At 41.3% G+C, this 25543-nt stretch overlaps 1 protein-coding gene across 2 annotated transcripts in view; it reads right to left on the minus strand.

Moving 5' to 3' along the window:
- The window catches only part of LOC143025582 (alanine aminotransferase 1), an 89034-nt gene that overhangs the window by 7412 nt on the left and 56079 nt on the right, over window positions 1–25543 (minus strand). The window contains exons 3-10 of one of the 2 annotated variants that reach the window (XM_076185475.1): window positions 14618–14857; window positions 13632–13745; window positions 11929–12138; window positions 11082–11202; window positions 6611–6732; window positions 6111–6296; window positions 1786–1934; window positions 1443–1529 (exon numbers count right to left, since the gene is read on the minus strand). In XM_076185475.1, coding sequence (XP_076041590.1) covers window positions 1443–1529; window positions 1786–1934; window positions 6111–6296; window positions 6611–6732; window positions 11082–11202; window positions 11929–12138; window positions 13632–13745; window positions 14618–14857 — 1229 coding nt within the window. Of the gene's footprint in view, window positions 1–1415; window positions 1530–1785; window positions 1935–6110; window positions 6297–6610; window positions 6733–11081; window positions 11203–11928; window positions 12139–13631; window positions 13746–14617; window positions 14858–25543 lie in introns of both variants that reach the window. The other variant, XM_076185476.1, reaches the window with a different exon arrangement.

Raw genomic sequence — 25543 nt, forward strand, 5'->3', positions numbered from 1 at the left:
ATGTTTTTGTGTGGGATGTACTGGTGGGTGCTAGAGTAGGTTATTGTAGATGTTTTAAGTAGAATACTGCTGGGGTTGTTTTTTATAATGCACATGGAGGAGGAAGCTCGCTGGCTGAGCGGTTAGGGCATCGTTACTTGCGGCGAAGGTCAAGGTGAAGGTGGTTCGAATCCTACCACCAGTGAAGTTGGACCAAGGGCATGGTTCATTAAATTTCACACTACAAAGCCCTCTGTGAGGGGCACTGTCCTAGCCTCCTGATAGGGGGGAGTGTGTGACATTAAACCATATCATCACATGGAGGAGTGTGAGTGTGTTGTAATGTGGGACGTTGAACAGAAAAATGGCCTCCAAGTGGCTTAGAGGCTCAGCAGATCAAATGTGGGACTACAACCAATCAACACCTTGACTTTAGACCCAAGACTGGTAACTGGTTCCCAGAACAGATCAACAGGACCAATACTGAATCCATTTGCAGTGGACTATGCATAGTATTACTTCCCATGGAGTTAGCAAAATCTATCTTCAAAAGTTAGAAAAGCTTTATCACTCCTGAAAAAAAAATCATCTTCTACCTACCTTAGCTCCTTCAGCATGCAGGCATACTTCAGGTTTTTCTGGCTAATGACTGTGCATAATGTGTTGAATGTTTTGAGGACATGCTACACTATATTGAGCCAGTACATTTTGTGAGATTTGTGAGGAAGTGACATACAACAGAAGAGTTAGCTGAATGAATCTAGGGAAGACAATTGGGGGCAATGCACAAATGTGAAAAGAGGAAAAAAAATGGAAGGGAAAGAATGAAAAAATATTTCAAATTAGGGAATGTGTGTACGTGTGTGGAGGGGGAAGAGTAACAAGAAAAAGTTTGCAAATGAAGACTACCTTTCAGCATGGTAGCATAATTTGTATATTTTTTCTGTTTGTTTATTCTATTGAATTTTAAAGCAACAATATACCAAAGGGGCTCCCAATTACCCAGCACACCCACTTCTGTGAGGATTGCCCTTAGTAGAATAAAATCAGGTCTTCATAAATGATACAAAGTATGCTATGATCACCAAGAGGTTAATGAATGACGAGTGTATGAAATTTGCCGAAAAGTGACAACAAAAGCAAAGTGAACACACTTCAAAATACAACAAACAAAAGGAGTGGTGGAAAGTGAGGATTGGGGAAGGGAATAGGTATGAATAGTGTTAGTGCAATCATAATTTTTCTAGAATATAGCTTACTATTTCTATATTACTTTTTTCCACAAATATCTACATCTGTTGTGAGATTCAAACTATTATGCTATCATCAACATATTCAATAGTATTGAGCAGTATTCAAGAAGAAGGGGCACACAAAACACAGCATGAAAGAGTGCTACTTCACAATTCCGACAACACAACCTCGCACTTACTCACCAACCCAGACATAATGGTAATCCTTACTGGTACTTTTCAAGGAACTGGGTATGGAAGTTACGGAATTTTTCCAACATGGCCTTCAATTTATCTGGCTGTGGCAAAATTGTAGTCCTGCAAGTGAGAGAGAAAATTTGTAATATACTGTTCATTGTTTATACTGTCAAAATATCTACATACATATACCAAACGCTCCCCCTTATAAATAAGGTAGCCAAAAAAGAAAGTCATAAAAACCACTCCCAGCCATTCCATCCCCCTACATACTCCACTCCCCTCCACCCTCTTATCTTGGCATCTCCTGGATGACGGGTCATCCCTGCATCTCGCCCACTGCCCTGGGTCTACAATATTTATAATCATGGCTTACCTGAAATGATAAGTGTTTGGCCTCTGTCCAAAACCAGATCCAGGAATAATGCAAACTCCAGTGCTGTTCAAAAGGTCAAAGGCATAGAAAACATCAGGAGCCATTCCCTGTTCTTTTGCAGCTTCTACAGCTTTTGGTGGCAATTCAATCTGTATAGAGAAAAAGATTTTTAACATCCTTGAAGATAATGCTACCATAATGATGTCTGCCCCACTGTTTCAAATAAAACATAAGTCAGACAAAGCATAATAAAGCAAAGGTAAACATAGCAACATAGCAATAAAGCAAATTTTCCTTTCCGCCATTTTATGTGAAAGTGCACTAATCATGATCTGTATATGTTGCTAGTAGGCTTTTCATTTTATCGAATGACTGCAATTTCAAGAGACAGAACCTCAAAAACTAAGGGGAAGAAGGCTTGAACATGTTTTATTTGTGTATCAGGCGGGTGGATTAAAAAGTGTAATGAGAAATAGACATTTGGGAATGGATGCTAAGAGGAGATTGTATGAAGGAGTGATTGTGCCAACAGCACTGTATGGGGCAGAAACATGGAACATAAGAGAGAAGGAGTTTGAATGTGTTTGAGATGAGGTGTCTGAGAAGTATGATGGGGGTTACTAGGCTAGAGTGAGAAATAAGGAGGTGAGGAGGAGAATGGGGGTGGTGAAGGAGTTGGGAGATAGGGTGGATGAAAGAGTATTGGGATGGTTTGGACACATGGAAAGATTGAGAGAAGAAAGACTAGTAAAAGAGGTATGGAAGGCAGATGTGGAGGAAGTGAACATGAAGGGGCAACCTAGGATGAGATGGGTGGATGGGGTGAAAGGGGGTTTGGGGAAGACGGGAATGTCTGTTGAGGAAGGATGGGAGAGGACAGAAGATGGGTGAATGGAAAATGGTTGTATATGGATGATGTTGTGATGCATGAGGTGGAATGGATGGGGGGTGAGGTAGTATGTGTGAGAAAAATTTGACACAGCCCGAAGGGATTTCTCCCCGTCTTCTCCTTTTCTGTATGAGGGGACAGAGAGGAGAGTCGCCAATTTAATGAAGTGGCCTTGCTGTGGATGTGCTGTGTCTTGTGACACTGCTTCTGACCCAGGGCAGTGGGCGAGATGCAGGGATGATCAGTCATCCAGGAGGTGCCAAGATAAGAGGAAGGGTGGAGGGGAGTGGAGTGTATTAGGGATGGAATGGGTGGGGATGGTTTTTATGCCTTTGTTTTTTGGCTACCTCCCTTGTAAGGGGGAAAAAGCCTTTGGCATATGTATGTATGCATTTTTTTACATATTAGTTTCTTAGTTCGATGTATATTTGCCATTTGGTCTTTTTTTTTTTGTCTTTTTTTCCATTTTTTCCATGCTTTGTCTCTTCTATCTTTAGCTTCACTACACTTTTTATTATACCAACACTTTATGTATACCCTTTTCTATTCATTCTTTGGTACATATTTATCTGTTCCCTCCTTGTATTTTTCTTTTAATATGTTCCATTTCTCTTCCATCTTTGTTTCTTCATTTAAAAAAATTCCCCAGTTAGCATTTTGATTTTTTTTTTCTAAGTTTTTCAAAGTCCATTTTGTTGTACATTAGTCTTCCTATTCTATGTTTCTCATTTCTTCTCACATCAATTTGTTCTTTTAGTTCAAACTCTATTAGTATGTGCTCACTCTTCCCAAGTGGAGTCTATTCCATTTTATCCACGATTTCAGACTCTGAAGTGAATACTAAGTCTAGTCTCAATGGTTCTTCATTGTTACTATACTCTGGTATTTTCCTTCACCCATTGAGTCAATGTGTATTCAATGGTTATATCCAGTAGAATATTTCCCCAAAGTTCCTCTCCACCTTTACTGTCATTTCTTCCCAACATATTTCCTTCAAGTTAAAATTACCCAGGATTACTATGTTTCCTCCTCCTTTCAGCAACTCAATGCATTCTTTGTGTCTTCCAGTATTTTGGAATGATCACGATCAGTCCAAGCCTGTTTTCAACTTTCATTATAATCAATTCCATATAATTTTTTTTCCTTCTGTTATCTTTGTCACATTTAAAACTTAGTCAAAAACACAACTCCTCCACCCTGTTTTCCCGTTCTATTCTTTTGCCTAATGGTGTTATAGACCTTGTCCCACAGTATTTGATGGTAGTGGTAGTGGACCTTTTAATTTTGTCTCCACAATTCCCATTATGTCTGGTGTCTCTATTAACAGATAGTTGTTTAATTCGTTTAGGCCAGAAACCATACTATGTATATTATTTTTAATTTTCTTTTTTGGTTTTGGTTTCCTTTTTTTATGTACTATTTTCTCAGCCTCAGGTCCAGTACTCTTAAAAAAAAAACATTCTTTTAACTCCCTGTTCTTTTTTTTAGTGCTTTTTCTTTCTCTATTTCCTCATCACTCATTTCCTTTTTATCCATACATTTTTATAATTTTCACTATCTTCAGCTGTCATTTGAGTCCTTAGTTTGATCTTTAGTGGCCAATAGTGTTTTTCTCTAGAGTATTGTCCCATTTTATGCACCTCCTCAATATCTTTGTCTATATCTTGTCCCTCTTCTTGAACCTCTTTTAGAATTTCCTTTGCAATTTCTTTCTCTTCTTTTTCTCTTTGGTATATACATTATGTTTTTCTTTAATACCATAAACTACAATACACTTTTTTATCCACTGTATCTCTTACCCAATTTTCCTTTTCTTTAATTACTTCAATTACTGTTTCTTTAGCATTCTCCTCTACCTGCTGTTGTACTATTTCTTTAAATGTTATTTTCTAATTTTCTTGTTCTTGTTTTAAAAATTGAATCAAATGGGTGTTTGATGAAGATGGGATGGGTGGGTGGGTGGGTGCATGACTTGGTTGGCTATCTCCCTTATAAGGGGGAAGAAGCCTTTTGGTATATAAATGGATATATGGTAAGGAAAGTGTATTTCTTCACATCCTTTAGACATTTACTAATTTCTTATTTGCTCTCATGACATCATGGTGGAAGGTGGAGGAGGAAGAGGATTTAAGGATTTCAACCCGTACACTATGGGTGTCTCAATGGTGAGACAGGAAAACACAGACCAAATCATGGGTGTTTCACAGGTGAGCTAGATCTATGTATACCATATTTTATTACAACTATGCAAAAGCTATGCATAATTGAGAACATTCTTTGAAGAAGCAGAATGAAAGGAGGAAAGAGATCTGGCAGTTAGGGTTGATCAAAGAATACTACAATGGTTTGGGCATATGGAAAAAAACAAGTGAAGAACTAGCAAAGGCAGAGGGGGAAGGAAGGAATTTGCAGAAGAATGATAATGGGATGGATACGGAGCGAAGAGACCTTGGATATATAGGGAATGTCTGTCAAGCAGGTAAGGGAGGGGGCATGAGATAGGTGTATGTGGAGTGTGGTTATAAATGGATGATATATTGACTTAGCCCGGAGGGATTTCTTTTTGTCTGTTCAGTAAGTTGGAATAGATGAGGAGTGAGGGTCACTCTGTAATGAAACAATGGAGGTAAATTATATTCAGCTGTTGGGCCCTCCTGTGGAAGTATTGTCTTACTACACTGCTTCTGATTCAACTAGTGGATGGGAGACAGGGATGACCTTTTGTAGACAAGGAGCTAAGACAAAAGGGACAACAAATGAGTGTGAATGGGTGTGGGATGGGTGAAGGGTAGCTGTATGTCTTGGCTGGGCCACCCCTTTTATAAGGGGGACTTTCCACATACTCTTTCCTCGTCTTTCTTCATCCCTTCTTTCTATATGCCCAAACCACCTCAGTACTTAATTTACCCTGACAGCTTCCTTGCCATGCCCATGCTGTCTCACCTCCCCATTTCTCACCCTCTTTCCATTCTTGTGACACTTATCATTTCTCAAATACCTCATCTCAAACATTCAGTCTCTTCTTCTCTGCATCCCTTGTTTCCCCAAGTCTCTGTTTCATATAATAATATGGTTATGGCCACTCATACATTCTTTGCTTCCATCCTTAAAATACCTATATTCCAATTTTTCTAAACACAGACATTTACCTTCTTCCTTTACACTATAATTCATTTCCATATCCATGCCTCCATTCACTGCCACATGCAACCTCAAATACTTAAATTTCTCCACTTAAAGCCTCTTGCCTTTCACATATTTGTTCAACCTGTCACCACCACCATGATCATAATCATTGTCACTATCATCATCACCATCATAATCACCACCATTATCATCACAGTGGGTAATGGCTGAAATATCGAGAGGTGTGGGAAAGGGGGTACAAGTTAGCCAACTGTACAGGTTGAATAGACAACATCAAGCATGTGCTTACTCTAGGGAAGGCATACATGGCTCCTTGTACAATATTGCACTCCATGCCTGGAATAGAATTGAAGGTATCTGCAACCATCTTTGCTCTATCTGCTAAGGAAGACAAAATTTCTTTCTTTTCTTTTGTAAACTGTTCATAAGATGGTTCTCCTTCATGGGGTGGATTTACGACACATTCCATTACAGCCTGTAAGAAAAAGAGAAAAAAAAAAAATTAGAATGCAGTACTGCTATCTTGTTTACCTCGCAAACTTGAACATGAACCAACATTTCACTGCAACTGAGTTCTTCTCTATGAAAGTAACACCATGAAGAACATGTCACAGTAAATAATTACAGGAAAAGTCATGAGGACCTTTTATAAAACAATCTGCTTTACTGTTTAAAGTACTTAAAATCATTGAACAACCATGGGGTTTTAGGTTTCAATCTGTGATACCCTTGACAAAAAAAATATATATATATAGTAGTAGTAGTAGTAAGTTCGTTCCTCAAAATTACCTGTCCTAGAGTGGTGGGGCAAAGTTTGGCAGATATGCTCTTCAGGTAATGAGTACGAACAGCTGGGTCGATGTTAATAATCTCTGCATAACCTCCACGAAGACCGCATTCTCCCATGTAACCTGCAAACATTTACATGACAAATTTCATGACATTTTTAATGGAAAAAATATATATATATAAAAAATAATAATAATAAAAAAATAAATAAAAGTGCACTACTGAGGAATATAGATTAGTAGAAGCCAAAATAAACTGAAAAGTGCCATCAAATATGAAAGGCATTAAATAGGAAGATGTTACATACATATACCAAGGCTTTTTCCCCCTTCCAAGGGAGGTAGCCAAAAAGGGAAAGGCATAAAAACACTCCCACCCATTTCATCTCTAAATACACTCCACACCCCTCCCACCCTTCCTCTCATCTGAGCACCTCCTGGATGACGGGTCATCCCTGCACCCTGCCCACCGCCCTGGGTCAGAAGCAGTGTCGCAAGACACAGTACATCCACAGCGAGGCCGCTTCATTTAATCGGCGACCCCCCCTCTCCGTCCCCCTTTGCATATAAGGCGAGGACGGGGAGAAATCCCTTCGGGCTGCGTCAAAATTTACTCACACATACTACCCCACCCCCCACTTCCCCGCCCATTCCTCCTCATGCAGTCACAACATCATCCATATACAACCATTCTCCACTCACCTCTGTCTTCCGTCCTCTCCCTTCCTTCCTCAACAGACATTCCCCTCTTCCCCAAAGCCCCCTTCACCCCATCCATCCACCTCATCCTAGGACGTCCCCTCATGTTCACTCCCTCCACATCTGCCTTCCATACCTCTTTTACTAGTCTTTCTTCACTCATTCTTTCCATGTGTCCAAACCATCCTAATATTCTTTCATCAACCCTATCTCCCAAATCCTTTTTCACCCCTGTTCTCCTCCTCACCTCCTCATTTCTCACTCTATCTAGCCTAGTAACCCCCACCATACTTCTCAGACACCTCATCTCAAACACATTCAAACTCCTTCTCTCTTCTTCTCTTATGTTCCACGTTTCTGCCCCATACAGTGCTGTTGGCACAATCACTCCTTCATACAGTCTCCTCTTCGCATCCATTCCCAAATGTCTATTCCTCATTACACTCTTTAAACCACCAAGGCATTTACTCGCTTCTCTCAATCTACATTCTACCTCCACCTTCACTCCACCTTTTCCTGCTACACTTGCACCCAAGTATCTAAAACTATCCACTTCCTCCAGTCACTCTCCCTTAATGTTCACTTCCAGTCTACTGCCACTTTCACCCCTTGTACATCTCATCACCTTACTTTTACCCACATTTATCTTTAGCTTTCTTCTATCACATACTCTCCCAAACTCTGCCACCAGCTTCCTCAATCCCTCCTCTGACCCTGCCACAAGCGCAGTGTTGTCCGCAAACAACAGCTGGCTCACCTCCCACTTTTCTCCATTTTCTTTAACCATCTCCAATCCCTGACTCACTACCCTAGCATTCACCTCTCGCACCACCCCATCCATGTATAAGTTGAACAGCCAGGGCGACATAACGCATCCTTGACGAAGTCCCACCTTTACTTCAAACCACTCACTCTCTCCATTTCTAATCCTAACACATGCTCTACTACTCTCATAAAAACTCTTGACAGCTCCCAAAAGCTTTCCTCCTATCCCATAAATCTGCATAACCTCCCACAGTGCCTTTCTGTCTACCCTATCATAAGCCTTTTCCAGATCCATGAAAGCCCAAAAAACATCCTTCCCCTTTCCTATAGCTTTCTCACATATCTGTCTTACCACAAAGATCTGATCTACACAACCTCTACCCGTCCTAAATCCACACTGTTCCTCACCAATTACTCCCTCTGTTCCTCTCCTAATCCTCTCAATTAAGATCCTCCCATAAGCCTTCCCTACTACACTCAACAGGCTAATCCCTCTGAAATTACTACATTCACACTTGTCCCCTTTTCCCTTGTAAAGAGGAACTATACAGGCACTACTCCAGTCCTCCGGTACTCTACCCTCTCTCCAGCAAACATTAAATAACCTCACCAACCAGTCCACCATCACTGCACCTCCCTTTTTCAGACATTCTGCATGACATCCATCCAGACCAGGTGCCTTACCTGCTTTCATCATCTTTACAGCTGCCTTCACCTCATCCTTCCTTATTTCTCCTCCATTCTCCTCACTCATCACTCTCATTTTCTTCGCATTTCCCACTGCAGCTATCTTTCCTTCCCTATCCTCCTTCACATTCAGCAACTCCCTAAAATATTCTGCCCATCTTCCCCTCACTGCCATCTCTTCCATTATCAACTCTCCATCTGTACCTTTTACCTTTTCTTCCCTACTTGATTCGCCTCCTCTTCCTCTCTTAATTTCTTTCCAAAACATATTTTTATTACTTTCAAAATTTTCTGTCATACTCCTACCCCACTTCACATCTGCTCTCGTCTTTGCCTCCTTTACCTTTTGCTTTACTTCTCTTTTCTTTTCTTTGTACGTCTCATATGACTCCCCTGTCCTCTTTTGTAACCAATCTGTGAATGCTCACTTCTTCTCTTCTACAGCCTTCTTTGTTTCCTCATCCCACCATTCACTACCCTTTCTTCTATTTCCCCCTGTCCTTCTTGTTCCACACACCATCCTTGCACACTTTAAGACTCCCTCCTTGAACCATCCCCATTCCTCCTCCACACCCATCTCTGCTCTATCCTTTACTCCCTCCCACTCCTCCTTCAGCTTCTTTTCGTACTCCTTCTCCTTTTCCTTTTCATTCAAGGAGTTCACTCTAAGAACCTCCCTACCTTTTGTCCCTTTCCTCCTTCTCCATCTATCCTCCACTCTCAGCTTACCTTCCACCAAAAAATGATCTGATATTCCCCCACCCTCTCCCCTTAGCACATGTACATCCTTAACTCTTCCTACCATAATCCTATTTACCACTACATAATCCATTAGCGCTCTATCTACCACCCTTCCCTCCACCACCCTCTCCCATGTGTACTTATGCTTGACTTTCTTTCGAAACACTGTATTTGCTATCATCAACTCTCTTTCTAGACACATTTCCACCATCAACTCTCCACTACGATTCTTTCCTGGAACTCCACACTTCCCAACCACTCCATCGATTGGACCATTTCCCACCCTAGCATTAAGGTCTCCCAGTACTATTACATTGACATTTCTTCCTAAACCCTCTATGCACTCATTTAAATCTATCCAAAAGGCCTCCCTTTCTTCCATGTTCTTCTCACTGCCCGGCCCATATGCACTTACAAAGACCCACATCTCCTTTCCCAGTTTCACCTTCATCCACATTATCCTTGAGGAAACCTCCTTCCACTCCACTACCCCTTTACCTATCTCCTCACTTACTAGAATAGCCACCCCTTCCCTCCCTCGCCCTCTCTTCACTCCTGATAACCTCCCACTTACACTCCCAAACTTACACTCACCCTTCCCTTTCAACTTAGTTTCACTCAAAGCCAACACATCCAACTTTCTTCTCACAAACATACTACCTATCTCTTCCCTTTTACTCTCATCTGTACCACATCCACGCACATTAAAAGACCCAAACCTTAGGGTGCTGGCCCGAGGCCCTCCAGCACCCCTTATGCCTTTCCTTTGATTTTTAGGAATTTGCCCCTTGTTACATTACTATAATTGTTTCTCCCTTTGTCAGACACTCCATGAGCCACTGGTCTAACCTAAGTGCCTTACCAGATTTCATAATTTTCAATGCTCTATGTTTCTGTTATAGAATATCAGTGTATGACAAATCTTTTATTGCAAGTCTACAAATTAAGTATACACTGATATTATACTTGATAGTGAATTACATTGCCATTAAAGTCACAGTTTCAGAGGTGATGGAATAATTTGTCCTTGGCTGCCCTAATCAGTTTTATGTAAAGTGTACATGCAAAAACATGATCTGCCTTCACATCTACCACCTGGAGTAAATAAATGCCTATACAGCCAACTTCAAGTATATATACATATACCTAGGCTTTTTCCCCCCTTACAAGGGAGGTAGCCAAAAAGAAAAAGGCATAAATCATTCCCACCCATTCCATCCCTAAATACACTCCACTCCCCTCCACCCTCCCTCCCATCTTAGCACCTCCTGGATGATATCTTGAATAACATCTTTAATTTTGCCCCACGATTTGTAAAAATTCCTGCAGACGCCCCTTATTGCTTATCTCTTCCTTTTTACCCTCACCTGAACCACATCCACACACATTTGAGGACCTAATTGCTAGGGTTTTGGTTAGAGTCCTTGCAGACCTTTATCTTATTTCTTCACTTTTCATGTAAGAAAAATACAGTGAAATGTCACTAGTTCCCTCACTCTGTCCCACTTGATCACCCTTTTACAACATGCATGAGAACATTATGACAGAGTCTTTATATATACAGACATATCTCCACTCACCCTTTGAGCAAGACATGAAGGAGGCAAGTTCCATGTTGGAATAAGGTTCTCCCATTTCCATCATCACTTTCTTAAAGGAATGGAAGCTACTACCTTGAGCATAAATATTGTCTTGGTACACCTGAAACCAACAATTCCAGTTACTTCAACATTTATCATCCCCACTGTTTTCCAAAATGCCGAGTATAAGTAAAGTTTCATGATGTTTAGTAAACAATTACTTTCTGTTTAATTACACCCTGGAGATTTCATTCACTAAAATTACTGAATAGTGGGTTTGCTGTTCTAGGAGTTCACTGAATTAGTCTTCCACATTTCCTAATTTTCTCTTCTTGTCAGAGTGTACCTCAGCAGGGTTATGACTCCATGAGATATATGAACTTCCTCTGTTATGTCCCTCAATATATAAACTTACCTATCAGCAACAATAACATTTAACTACTCTTTGCAGTTCATGTTACATTGCCATTAAGTTTTAATAGTTTATTCAAGTGTGTACTGTACCTTTGTAACTAATAAGAAAAAAATATCAAATTAAAAGCCACAGACTGAACAAGCTTTTCAGAAATACTTGAAAAAGCATAAAAGCAAGAACAACAAGGGGGTTGGGGGTTAGGGTGTACATACATCTTCAAAAAATCAGGTCATTTAGGTCCTTTTTAGCAACATCTATATCCCCATGCATGTATTCATATACTAAATTAATACCAATACCCATACATGTAGAGGACCTTAAATTTCTTTACTATAAACAAATTCTTCTGATTACAAGTGCATTAGAAATTCAATCCAAAATGACATTGTGCTGGGTTACCTTCAAACACAAAATCAAGGACACAAAGATTACCTCATCAGCAAACAGGAAGAGCTTGTTTTCATGAGCAAACTTGATGATATCTTGAATGTTTTGCTTGGAAAGAACCTGACCAGTGGGATTGCCTGGATTGATCACCACAAGTGCCTTGGGTACACAAACTTGCTTGGCTTCCTCGATAGATCTATTCAGCTCCTCAATGTCAAGTCCCCAGTTATTACCTTCATCAAGGTAATAGCTGACCTGCATAAATCAGATAGAAAGACTGCCTTTATGACCAAACATTAACATGATCTATTGTTTGACGCATATCTCCGGAAGCTGTTTTGTAAAATACTGATTTACATTTTACATTTCGACAGTGAAACTGTAGAAATGTAATGCTTACCATATTTCATACATATGTACATACACAAGACATATACATTAAAAATAGAATAAAATAAAAAATATCCCCCTTCCCCCATTCCACACCCACCCAAAACTGTTATCTCTTCTTTCTTGTGAATGAAAGGTTATCCCTATCCCCTGCCCACTGCCCAGGTCAGAGGTAATGCAGCAAGATGCAGCACCTCAACAGCAAGGTCTGACAGCTGAGGCTGGTTTGCCCCCACTGCTTCATCACATGGTGACTACAACCCCCTCATCCACTTAAGAAATCAGAGCAAACAAAAAGATGTCCATTCTGGCCACATCAATTTCTCATCCATTTACAAACTTGTATTTATCTCATGCCCTTTCCCTTCCTTAGACATTAATAATTTAAGTATTCTAATACAATATAATCACTTATAATAATATTTTCAATAGGTATATTTAATCCTTGGCAACCCATTCAAATGGCTTGATGACCTAATTTTGGGTCAGGACCTGGGAGTAAAGAACCACTGGGTTACATAGACACCAGGGAAATGAAACTCTGGCATCAATCTAATAGGACTTGCAGGTGTTGGTCCTTTTCATATCACACCATGATATTCTTAACCACTTCAGTATGAGTCAAATTCTTGCGTGCAGCATCGGCTGCCATATGTACAATGCATCACACTACTTGCATTATAAAATATAGTCACTCCTGTATTACTTGTTCTCTTTTACTCTGAATAATAATACATACATACATATATCAAGGCTTTTTCCCCCTTACATGGGAGGTAGCCAAAAAGAAAAAGGCATAAAATCATTCCCACCCATTCCATCCCTAAATACACTCCACTCCCCTCCACCCTCCCTTCCATCTTAGCACCTCCTGAATGATGGGTCATCCCTGCACCTTGTCCACTGCCCTGGGTCCTTGCACCTGCACCTTGTCCACTGCCCTGAATAATAATAACTACAGAAAATGTGATCAAACCAGTTCACAGAATCCAGGGGTAACTCGTGCACAACTACAAAAAATATATATATTATCAAGATGCCGACGCTGGCATCCTTGTGTACCCACTCATGCCTCATGATGCCTACGTAGGCGTCATCGTACTGAAGTGGTTAATCAAACCAAAATTAGACAATAGTCCAATGATTCTTCCCAGAGATCTTTGGGAGGACCCAAGGACTTCCCTGCCAGCTGCTATAAATCCAAGAGTTTCCAGTCAAAGAAACTCAAGCCAACCATTATCATTATTCTTCCGGGAAAAAACATTACACTGATCAGAAAGTAAAGCTATGGGTACATCTAAACTTATGTATATGTGAAGGCAGTGTGCTACTCCTATTTTCTGCCATGCAAGACCCACCTGATGTAGGTCAAATTCTGCTACAGTTGCCGAGTAGAGTGGGTACTGGGGAATAGGAACCATCACACCTGGCTTGATTCCATTGTCGTGGTGGATCATTAGTTTCATAACACCCTGTAAACAAGAAAATTTTTTGTCAGAAAAATACAAGATGCATTAGTGTACAATATGACCATAAGAATGTATTAAAACAAGAAAACCCTTAAAGAGCCAACTACTGTGATCATGCATGCTTAAACATGTACAAACTTGCCCTCAAGGGTATTCACCCCCCAATTTTCATTTAAAATATATTACACACCAAAGACTAGCCTACATATACCAGAAGGGTGGGGAAGAAATAGACAGGGGGTTAGGAGAAAAACAATAAATGCAGAAAAAGAAAAATGAGTGAAAGGAAAAGAGGAGACAAAAAGAGGTAACAAAAAGAAGAGGAAGGCAAAGGAAGAAGAGTTGAGGACACGAGAAAAATAGTACAAGATTAGAAAAGGATAGATAACGGAAAGAAAACGTAGGGACAAGTGGAAATGACATGAAGATCATAAGAATGGCATAAGTGGGACATCGGGATAGGAAAGGAAATCCAAGAACTTCAGCAGTGTTTCTGCTTGGAGCTCCAAGTGGCACCACCGCCGAGACTGGAGATTTCGGTAGTGCTTCTATTGGGAGTTGCAGCTATCCCCATCTCCCCACCCACCGGTCAGGAACTTCAGCAGTACCCTTACCAAGCATCCACATTATCCTTGTCTGGGAGTTTGGTGTCAATTTCATAGGTGCAGGGGTAAGGGCCTGACAAAACCCTACTGTCCTTATCATTCTTGTATATACAGTGGGCAAAAATATTTTCCTGCCGCCATCAACCAGCACCCACAAGCCATCATCCTCTAATCCCTCATTCCCTTCCTTCCATCCTACTGGCCACCACCCACTTGCAGAGCTCTGGCAGCACTGCACACCAAGACAGACATGGCACGACGTCTACTTACACGAATGCCTTCCGAGGCTCCCGCGCAGAGGACGATGTTCTCCCAGTCGGCCGGGAACCCGTCCCTCTGCGAGATGTAGTCGGCAACGTGGCGCCGGATGATCTCGATCCCAGCGGAGTCGCTGTAGGAGCCGAGGGAACTGCCTTTGCACCCGTCCAGCACGGCCTGCGCCCTCGACTTGACGTCGTCGGGGAAGGAGGGGTCGTCCATCAGGGACGGGTTGATGCACAGGGACACGACCTGGAATGAGAACGATGACGTCAGTCTCCAACTTCGCGAAGAAGGATAAGGAGGAGAAAGAGAAGTAGGATAAGGAGAAGAAAGAAAAGTAGGATAAGGAGAAGAAAGAAAAGTAGGATAAGGAGAAGAAAGAAAAGTAGGATAAGGAGAAGAAAGAAAAGTAGGATAAGGAGAAGAAAGAAAAGTAGGATAAGGAGAAGAAGAAGAGGGATAAGGAGGAGGAGGAGGAGGAGGAGGAGGAGGAGAAAATCACGCCCCATTTCAAATCGGGTGAATAAAATCAGGCATAAAAATGTAGCACATCACTGTTGCGAAATGATCGAGAAATACGACCCAAGGGAAACACAAGCGCCATCTACAACCAACTCTTGAAAATTAATTGCAACCTCCACAGATACGATTTCATTAATGTTTGCGAGACCCTCTCCATGAAATAGTTACGATTATACTGGGCAGAATTTTGATTGGAATTATTATTATTTATTTATCTATTTATTTATTTAATTATTTATTATTTTTCTTTTTTTACAGGCCATCGAAAGATGGTTTCTTCAACTGTGGGGATGAGGGGGAGGGGTGGATGTGGGAAGGGGAGCCTGTCCCTATCAAACGCTCGTTGCACCTTCGAACTTCAAAAGCCAACCCTCTCACTGTTGTCAGACTTGTACGCTTGTTCAAGCTGTCACCAGGGGACTCTATTCGGCCCAGAAGGACCCATTTCGCCTGTTTCGATTAACCACTTTTTCTTTACTTTCGACGACTTGTACTATTCTTTTGTTTCCCCCCAAAGAGATCTCGTCTCACCGAGGGCGAGGCATCTCTGCAAAGCGAAATGGCCGCGACGACCCACCAAAATATTCTTGGCCTCCCCTTCAGCTATTCTCAGACGTCCCGGGTCGGACACAACGCCCGCGTCGTCGTCGTCATCCGTAACGACTACGAAAATGAACAGAAAGTTGAAGGACGAAGCCAACACCAATGCGGAAAATGAATATGTTGCATGACTATCGATATCATAAATATGCTAATTTCTGGTCAATATCGATATGTTAAATGTTTACCAATATTGAAAATAAGTTAAATAGCTCCTATCACTCGACACCGAGACCTCAACTAAAAATAAAAATTAATAAATAAAGAATAAAAAAAATAAAAAAATAAAATAGCGGGAATAGTTTTGCGCATTACTATTCTTAACGTCTGCTGAATCAAGTATTCCTTTTTCATCTTTATGTTAACGTGATGATCCAGATTTAAATTAACTGTCACTGGATGTAGAAGCTGTTATTGATGAAAAGACGTCTGGGGGTTATTTTCAATAACAAACCTACTAGTTACAGCAGCGTTTCTCAACCAACCAGGGTTCCCCGGAACCCTAAGGTTCCGCAAAAGGTTCCTCGGGGTTCCGCGAGAACAAATTAGATAAGCTAATGCACTTTTGATTTTTCATTTAATTTCATATACGTAATATAATTAAACACGCACGGCAAAATCTTGGTTATTGCAATAATGTAATATAGACATCATCCTATCTAACCTATTATTACAATGAAAATAAAATGAGGAAGATATGGTGTATATATGTATATATATATATATATATATATATATATATATATATATATATATATATATATATATATATATATATTATATATATATTTTTTTTCCGCAGGGGCTCCTTGAGACATGAGGATATTTTGTGAAGAAAAAAAAATGTTTCATTATACATTTATTGGAAGATATTCTTGAGTGACTTTGTTCGGAAGTGTGACTGCATCCGTAATACGGCCGCCTTAGACGCAGGACAATTTTGTGATACATGGGGAGAGAGAAAGCGTCTTATATCCCGGAATGCTGTAAATCGACATCTTTGTAATACACATCCACGTTTCTCTGCTTGGCCTTCCTATGGACCAACAGGTCTACCAGTTGGTTCACTACTGCATCCTTAGAGCTAAATCTTGTGGCATAAAATATAACAACAACAACAATAATAATAATAATAATAACAAATAACATAGTCACTATCATTACTATCACCATCATCATCATCATCATCTTTAATTCAGTTTTGGGAATAGTCCCAACTTCCCATCTTCCATTTTCTTTCAAATCCATCAGAGAAGTGGGGACCCCCCCCCCTCCCACATACCCCGTGCTCTTCGAAGGCCATCATTAACCCATTAAACTCCGATGACAAGATGTCTTGTCATTTGGTCAAACAAAACAAAAAATCATAATAAAACAACAAAATGTTTGATGATCAAACAGCACCAGAAAAATATGACGTCGTCAGTCCTCCTCCTCCTCGAGGAGGAGGACTGACGACGTCATATTTTTCTGGTGCTGTTTGATCATCAAACATTTTGTTGTTTTATTATGATTTTTTGTTTTATTTGACCAAATGACAAGCCATCTTGTCATCGGAGTTGAATGGGTTAACGACCAATTAACGAAGCCTATTTTCGAGAGCTCCATCAGCATCTAATCAACAGTGCCACATAAACCCGTGCATTAATGAGATGAAAACGGTAGGCGATCTCCTCCGTTATTGAACATCCATGGCTGCAGATGATGACTAGCTATAAATAACACTTAACAACAAATAACAATACGAAAGAAGAAACAAGAGCCTTGGCTATAAATTGACGAAAGTTAACATAACCTGATGAAAAAGTAACAAGCTTTGGCTATAAGTAACATTCGGCTGCAATAAATTGGCTACACACAGGCAAATTATTGGAGGGCTTGGCAACAGATAGACTTCGCTACAAATAGCAGGACTTGATTGCAAATAGCAAGACTTGACTGCAAATAGCAAGACTTGACTGCAAATAGCAAGACTTGATTGCAAACAGCAAGACTTGACAGCAAATAGCAATACTTGACTGCAGACAGCAAGATTTGACTGCAAACAGCAAGACTTGATTGCAAATAGCAAGACTTGGCAGCAAATAGCAAGACTTGACAGCAAATAGCAAGACTTGACAGCAAATAGCAAGACTTGACAGCAAATAGCAAGACTTGACAGCAAATAGCAAGACTTGACAGCAAATAGCAAGACTTGACAGCAAATAGCAAGACTTGACAGCAAATAGCAATACTTGACTACAGACAGCAAGATTTGACTGCAAACAGCAAGACTGCTACAAACAGCAAGAATTTCGTTACAAACAACATGACTTGATGAAAAACGTAGAGGCTTTGGCTATAAACCAACAAGCCTTGGCTATAGTTCACAACCCTTGGTTATAATTAACCTGCTATCAGCTTTAAATCTACCAATTCGCACAAGGTACAGTCTCCTCCAGTTATACGTGAGACTTGTCTTAGCGTTGCCGTGATGATGTTTCGATTGACTGATTGATTGATTGGTGATTCGGTTTGACGTCGCGAACGCCCCAATCAGGAGGCTAGGCTGGTGCCCCTTAGAGGACTTTGTAGCGTACTGAATCATACCCTTGGTCCAACTCGCTGGCGGTAGCTCTAAACTGCTCGGCCAGCGAACATTAATGATAAGAGTAACAACAATAATAAGTGTTGCTTCGAATTTTATCGATTGGAAACCCGGAGCCCCATAGTGGCCGCCAACGGTCTATGTGCCCTGTCACCGCCTCACATGGGCAGTTCAGTCGCCGGTTGCCAGCTCACCTTTAAATAAAATGTGGAGGAAATACACCCCGAGTTGGTGTAGATTTTGGGCACCGGTCCGGTGACGGAGTGTCAGCCCCTCGGGGCTGCACATTCAAATGGAGGAGAGGGCGTTGGCGAGCTTTTGAAGATGGGCGTCAGGAGATGACCCTCTCTGACGTCTATCTTGCAGGACCACCCATCTTTTGTCCTTTGCGTAAAAGTAAAATCTTAAAGGATCAACGACGGAAGCCTTCAAGTGGTTGTCCTGCGAGAGGGACGTGGGAGAGAATAATCTCCCCGCTGTTCATCTTCAGGTCCCACCAATATCCTCAGTGGAAGTGGATCTCAATCGAGTCTCTATGGACCTGACCCAAGGTCACTATCAGCCTCGGCTACATTTTCCTTAACTCTTGTTTATTCATTTATCTATTTATTTATTGGTTTGTTTATTCATTATCATGGCTACCTTCCATATAAGGGAGAAAAGTCTTTGGTATATAGAGATTTATCGCTTATTTTTTATCATATATTTATGTATTTATTTATTTTTATTATTATTGTGTCTATTTATGTATTCTTGTGCCTTGCTACATTGCTTCTGATCCAGGGCTACCACCATTGTGAGTGGGAAAAAACCCTTGGTATATGTATTTATGTAATAATTAATTATTCATTTATTCATCCACTTACTTATTCACAAATTTTATAAAAGGAGACCTGACTACTTAAGACTGTCCCAATCCTCCTCCTACCAGCCAGTGACGTAAACACCGACTCACACTTACATAGCACAAGCAACAGTAGTATAAGGTTTCTTCTTCCAGAGTTTTGTGGAATTGCCTGGAGGCTGTTCACGGTCAGTGGAATTCAAGGTAACAATAACCATTATCCTATGACTGAACACAGTCTGAGGTACTTGCTCCCCCGTTATTGGGACGGGACATCGGTGTTCGGCTGGCTACAAAGTGTACTGACTTGGGCTACTTCCCTATTTGAAAAAAAAAAAAAAAAAAAAAAAAAAAAGTGTCGACAGGATAAAAAGTCGGTCGCTGGTAGTGGTGGGGTGGTGGTGGTGGTGGGGGGGGGCAGAAGCCACCATAGGGAAGGAGATCTGGGCAAGTGACCTTACCTATGTCACCACCAAGGTAAACCTATGGGCTGCCTGCTGACACTAATCCGAGCTGTCCTGAACCACATCGGACAGCTCTTCTTAATGTAACTTTAGAAACCAGGCCACTGCTCTATATATTCTCCACTCTTAATACCGCTTACTCTGCTTTCAGCCCCTACCTCCCTTACACACACACACTCACTCTGTCTTTGTCTTCCCTAGAGCTACTGTATTAACATTTTGACAGTTTTATACAACCATTTGTCGACTTACAAAAGGAGGAGCGTGCCGACAGGAGACCTTTTGGTCCATAACTAGGTCGGATGCAAATATGTAATAATAATAATAATAATAATAATAATAATAAAAATGAATAAAAATAAACAAATAAGTAATAATAGTAATTATAATAATAATAATAAACAAATCAAGTTATAATAACAAATAATAAAACTAGTAAATAAGTTAAATAATAAACAGGTAAATAGTAAATAATAATAAATGATAATAAGAAATAATAATAAACAGACAAATAATAAACAAATAAATAATACAAAATAAATGGCAGGCATTACAGCATCTTGCTTAGGTGTTTATCTAACCAAATCTTAAAGCTTCGAACTGAACTACATTGCACTGCCTCTGCAGGAAGTTTATTCCATTCATTAACTACACTGTTGGTGTAGTTGTTTCTACCCACTTTCAAATTAAATCTATTTCCTGACAGTTTGAAACCATTGTTTCTTGTCGGATTCTCATTCAGTGTGAAAATTTTGTCACTTGATGTTGTCAATTCCCTTTAGAGTCTTGAAGACCTGTATCGAGTCACCTCTGAGTCTGCTATTTAGGTAAAACAGATTCATATGTTTTAGTCGATTTTCGTATGCTTTTATTTTCATCCTGTTCATAGGTTACACCAAGACATAACCATGGTACACAACAAACAAGTAAATAAACAACACAAATAAAATATAAGTAAATAAACGTATAAAAATAAGTCAAAAGTTAAAAAACAATACAATTACATTACCAACTAAACAAAGGCAACATGACAGGTTTAAGTGGAACTGAGTCAGCCTTGTTGCACGGGTCATGACGCATCATGTGTCAGAGAAAGTACCTGTGTGCGTGAGTCGAGGTGGGTGTCGGTCGGGGGGAGGGTCGCCAGTAAGATAAAGAGCTTAACAGCTTACTTACGGTGACGTCTGTATCTATTTTCGTATGTCTGTGTGTGTGTGTGTGTGTGTGTGTGTGTGTGTGTTTACCTGATCTTATACTACATTCCAATAAAAAAAAATTACACTCGTGCAGCTCGGTAAAGTTGGTGTCCTGCAGACTTCGTTCCGCACAGGGACCAGCGACGCGCAATTTCCTCACCTCCCTCAGAAAATATTACATTTCTCCACTTTGTTCACAAGACAGGAAAATTCAGTTTCATTCGTTAGAAAGAACACTCATTCTACAACTATAATAAAAAAAAATCAAAATTCGATAGGGTAAGAAACTAAGTAATCATGTGGAGTTGAAATCAAGGAAAAGAAATTATCGGTTTACTAATAATCGATATTTGCAGCAATTATGATTACAAGCGTAGAATAAAACACTTGTTCTACATAAACAACTCCTGAACACGATGGTGCATTCAGATTTTACTTAGAAAGTCATAAAAATAAAAAATAAATATCTTTTATCAATATTCTGCGTCATGACGCTCGTGGCGCGAGGGAGGGAATGGAGTAACAATCGTGGGATCCCGTCTGTGTGAGTGCGAGTACACAAACACACACACACACACAGTCTGTGATGAGGGCTAAATGCTGTGGTCGTAATATACGAACAACCTTCCCACGATGTTCCTTTCCTCCGACAGTGGGTTTTAAAGTTCATTTTACAACATATTACATACATACATACATACATACATACATACATACATACATTACATACATACACGTACACAGACGCCAATGAAGAGTACATTCATGTGGTGGTCCTGCAAGATGGACAACAAAACTGACAATTTCAAAGACCCATCGGCGTCCTTCATCTCCATCAGGAAGTGCAACCCTGAGAGGCTGACACTCGGTCTCCGGGACGAGTGCAATACCTCTAACAACTTCACAAGGCGAGGTGACAACCGGAGACCGCCCCCCCCCACACACACACGACCTTGAAACACTTTCAGTTTATGGAAAACCGTCCCACATTAAAAACAACACAGGCAGTCCATGGGCTCTTCCCAAGGATGTCCGTTGGAAGGCCCAAGTACCGTTGCCAGCAACAAAGGTACTGCGGGTTTTCCATTTAATGAAACTGGAGGATATATATATATATATATATATATATATATATATATATATATATATATATATATATAAAAACATACAGTATGCTAAACCCTTTCAGCATTGACGCACTTTATACATTTTGTTCCAGCTGATGTCGTCAGACGATTTTATTCAGCCGCGGGGGGGGGGTTGAACTAGAGAGAGACCTAAGTGTGGACCGAGAAACAGCCGCCCCGAGTCACCCACCCACCTGAATAAAATCACCTGACGACAAAAAGAACAAAAACACGTAATCGTGCTAAAGGGATCACAGCATCGCTACACTAGCGGGTCTGAACCCGTGTTAACTGTCTCACTATAGCTAACCCTGTCCCTGTCACGGTCGTCCTGATAGGTTTTATTCTGGCTACGTCCAAGACGGGTCTCTTTACGTGAACCTCTGTTGGGCGTCCCACGTAACCATGGTAACGAGACGCGCTTCCACCATCGACGATAAGTCCCCCATTCCCTTACCTCCACCCACCGCCCTCTTCCCTCCACCCACTGCATCTCTACATCCATCCACCGCAACTCTAACTCCACCCACCGCCCGCCCTACCTCCACCAACTGGCCCTTACCTCCACCCACTGGCCCTTACCTCCACCCTCTGCCCTCTACCTCCACCCATCACCCTCTGCCTCTACCTCTACCCATCACCCCCTACCTCCACCCACCACCCAAGACGAAGACCCTAAACGCCCACAAGAGATCGTGGAGGCCGCCGGCAGGAGGACTTACGAGTGTTCTAAGGTCGCCTGGCTCCTTCTGGTCCCCCTACAGCTCGAAAGGGGCGCTGTGCCCTGTGTGGGGTGGGGGTGGGGGGAGTGAATTTTTTACCCACCCCCTTCAATCAATAGTGAAGTAAGAATGCGGACATCCGAAACTGCCCAATGCAAATACACCATTCGTTGTAGTTGCATTAATAGAATTTAGTATAAAAACAATCTACATATATATATATATATATATATATATATATATATATATATATATGTGTGTGTGTGTGTGTGTGTGTGTGTGTGTGTGTGTGTGTGTGTGTGTGTGTGTGTTTTTAGAAGCTCTGCCAAGGGATTCGAACTCTGACCTGTGTCTGCATGAAGGGTTCGAATCCCTTGGCAGAGCTAAAAATGTTAGATCTGTCTTAAACACACACAATATATATATATTATATATATATATATATATATATATATATATATATATATATATATATATATATATATATATATATATATATGTTCTGATACGCAGGTGTCATGGATCAGGTTAAGATGATCTTAATGGTCGACCAATAGGTCCCCTTCAGCTGAATAAAATAGTCTGTTCTATGAAAAAGCAAGACATGAAATACTTTACTTTTTTTTTAATTATTTTCTTTCATTTTCTATAACAAAGTTCCAATCTCGTTTTCTTTCAAAAGACTTATTTTTTTCAAAATGATTGAAATCACTTCTACGTGACGTCACATGCCCACTGACGTCACAAACATGTCCACTGACGTCACAAATGTCCAATGACGTCACAAACATGGCGACGATGTCCTGCGTCATCGTCCATGTAGGCGATGTTCAAAAATACATTACTGTCCCTGTTATGGACATCGTATTGTATTAAGCACATAATCACAAATGTGCTAAATTGTAACTGACTGTGTGTGTGTGTGTGTGTGTGTGTGTGTGTGTGTGTGTGTGTGTGTGTGTGTGTGTGTGTGTGTGTCACGCGGAAACTCCATTATCAAAATATCAAATTTCACATTCTTGATCACTCAATCAAGCAGCCATCATGAGTCCACTGCTGAACAAAGGCTTCTTCCATAACATTCCACGACTCGCACGACAGCGCCAGCCTCTGCCACGTCACTCCTGCAAACTTTTCTACCTCGTCTCTACACCTTCTGTCTGGTCTCCCTCTTCTAACATCCCTTTATTCTGAAATATCCATCACGGTTTTTTATAATCATTTTATTAATATAACGATGGAAATGTGAAGCAGAGGTAAATGACCGTATCTCCACTGGAATCCACGCTGCTGTAAAATTCAGCTACGCACCTTACAGCGGACCCGCTTGCATGCACAATCAAGTAAGCATGTACGTAAGCGTGTATGTGCACGTTTTTTGGCACACGTAAATAAACACGCACATGCACACATACACACTCGTGGTGCAATTGTTAAGAGTTCCCGGCCGCCACTACGGAGGTCCGGGTTCGAATCCCGCCCAGGGCTGAAATAATTTCACTATCGCTGCGCTGCGGGTTGTTACTACAACTCTCGTGGACGGGGAGTTGGGTGTGTGTGTGTGTGTAGGTGTATGGTCACAGCATTACCCATAGATCGGTAATATACGAGCTCTGAGCTCTCCTGCGGGAGAGAAAGAGCTGTCGATCACGAGCCCAACACGTGGTCCAAGACCATGGTGAATTGTGAATCGCACACATACACGCACACGCACACACACACACACACACACAAACGTACACACACACATATAAAGCTGTTGATCACGAGTCCAACACGTGATCGAGGACCATGGTGAATGGTGAATTACACACACGCACACAAGTACACACACATACAGCTGTCGATCACGAGTCCAACACGTGATCGAAGACCATGGTGAATGGTGAATTACACGCACACACACACACACACACACACACACACACACACACACATGCAGCTTTCGATCATGAATTGAACACGTGCTTCAATACCTTAATGGTGAATCACACACGAACGATCTGCTGGTGTAGGAGTTAGCGTCGCGTCTTCCTGCGCGACAGAGATCGGGCTCCGCTCGAGTGGTGAAAGCCCCACTATATTGCAATCCGTTACTGTCCTCCCTTGAGCAAGGGGACGCGTACAAGGTCACAAAATCACCCATAGTTCGGACTCATGATCTCAGAGTCCAACACGTGCTCATGATCTGACGGTTCCCCACGGGTGTAGATGGAGTTACGCTAAACATATATCTTATCACAACAGTTATCTGTCCTATGATAATAACTGCTCGAAACATCCTTTTCCTTCTTGTTTTCCACAACTGCTGATTGTTTTTTCATAACTGCTATGCCTGCTCAACAGAAGACCACTTTAACCCCAACAACTGCTCATTGTTAAACCAGTTGTCCAACCAGAAACAACATTTCCCTTCCTTGTTTTCCACAACTGCTCTCTGGTCTTCGCAACTGCTCCTTGCTTTTCGTAACTGCTACACCTGCTCAACAGCACTCTTATCTCCAGCAATTTCCTTCCCTCCGCCTTCAGAGATTTGGCAATTTTCCTTTCCCAATCTTATCTGCTCTTCCACCTGTCCGCTACCGACAGTCTAACAGCCCCCGTCCCCGCACAGGCACGCACGCACGCACACACACACACACACACACACTACTCGTGGCGCAGTTGGTAGAGTTCCCGGCTGCCACTACGGAGGTCCGGGTTCGAATCCCGCCCAGGGCTGAACTAATTTCAGTACCGCTGCGATGCGGGGTGTTGCTCCAATTCTCGTGGGGGGGGGGTGTATGTTCGTGTAAGGTCACAGCATTACCCATAGATCGGTCATATACGAACTCTGAGCTCTCTTCCGGGAGGGGAAATAGCTGTCGGTCGCG

The sequence above is a fragment of the Oratosquilla oratoria genome, chromosome 5 (assembly GCF_046742065.1).
Source record: "Oratosquilla oratoria isolate Oo_2021 chromosome 5, ASM4674206v1, whole genome shotgun sequence".
Classification (NCBI taxonomy): domain Eukaryota; kingdom Metazoa; phylum Arthropoda; class Malacostraca; order Stomatopoda; family Squillidae; genus Oratosquilla; species Oratosquilla oratoria.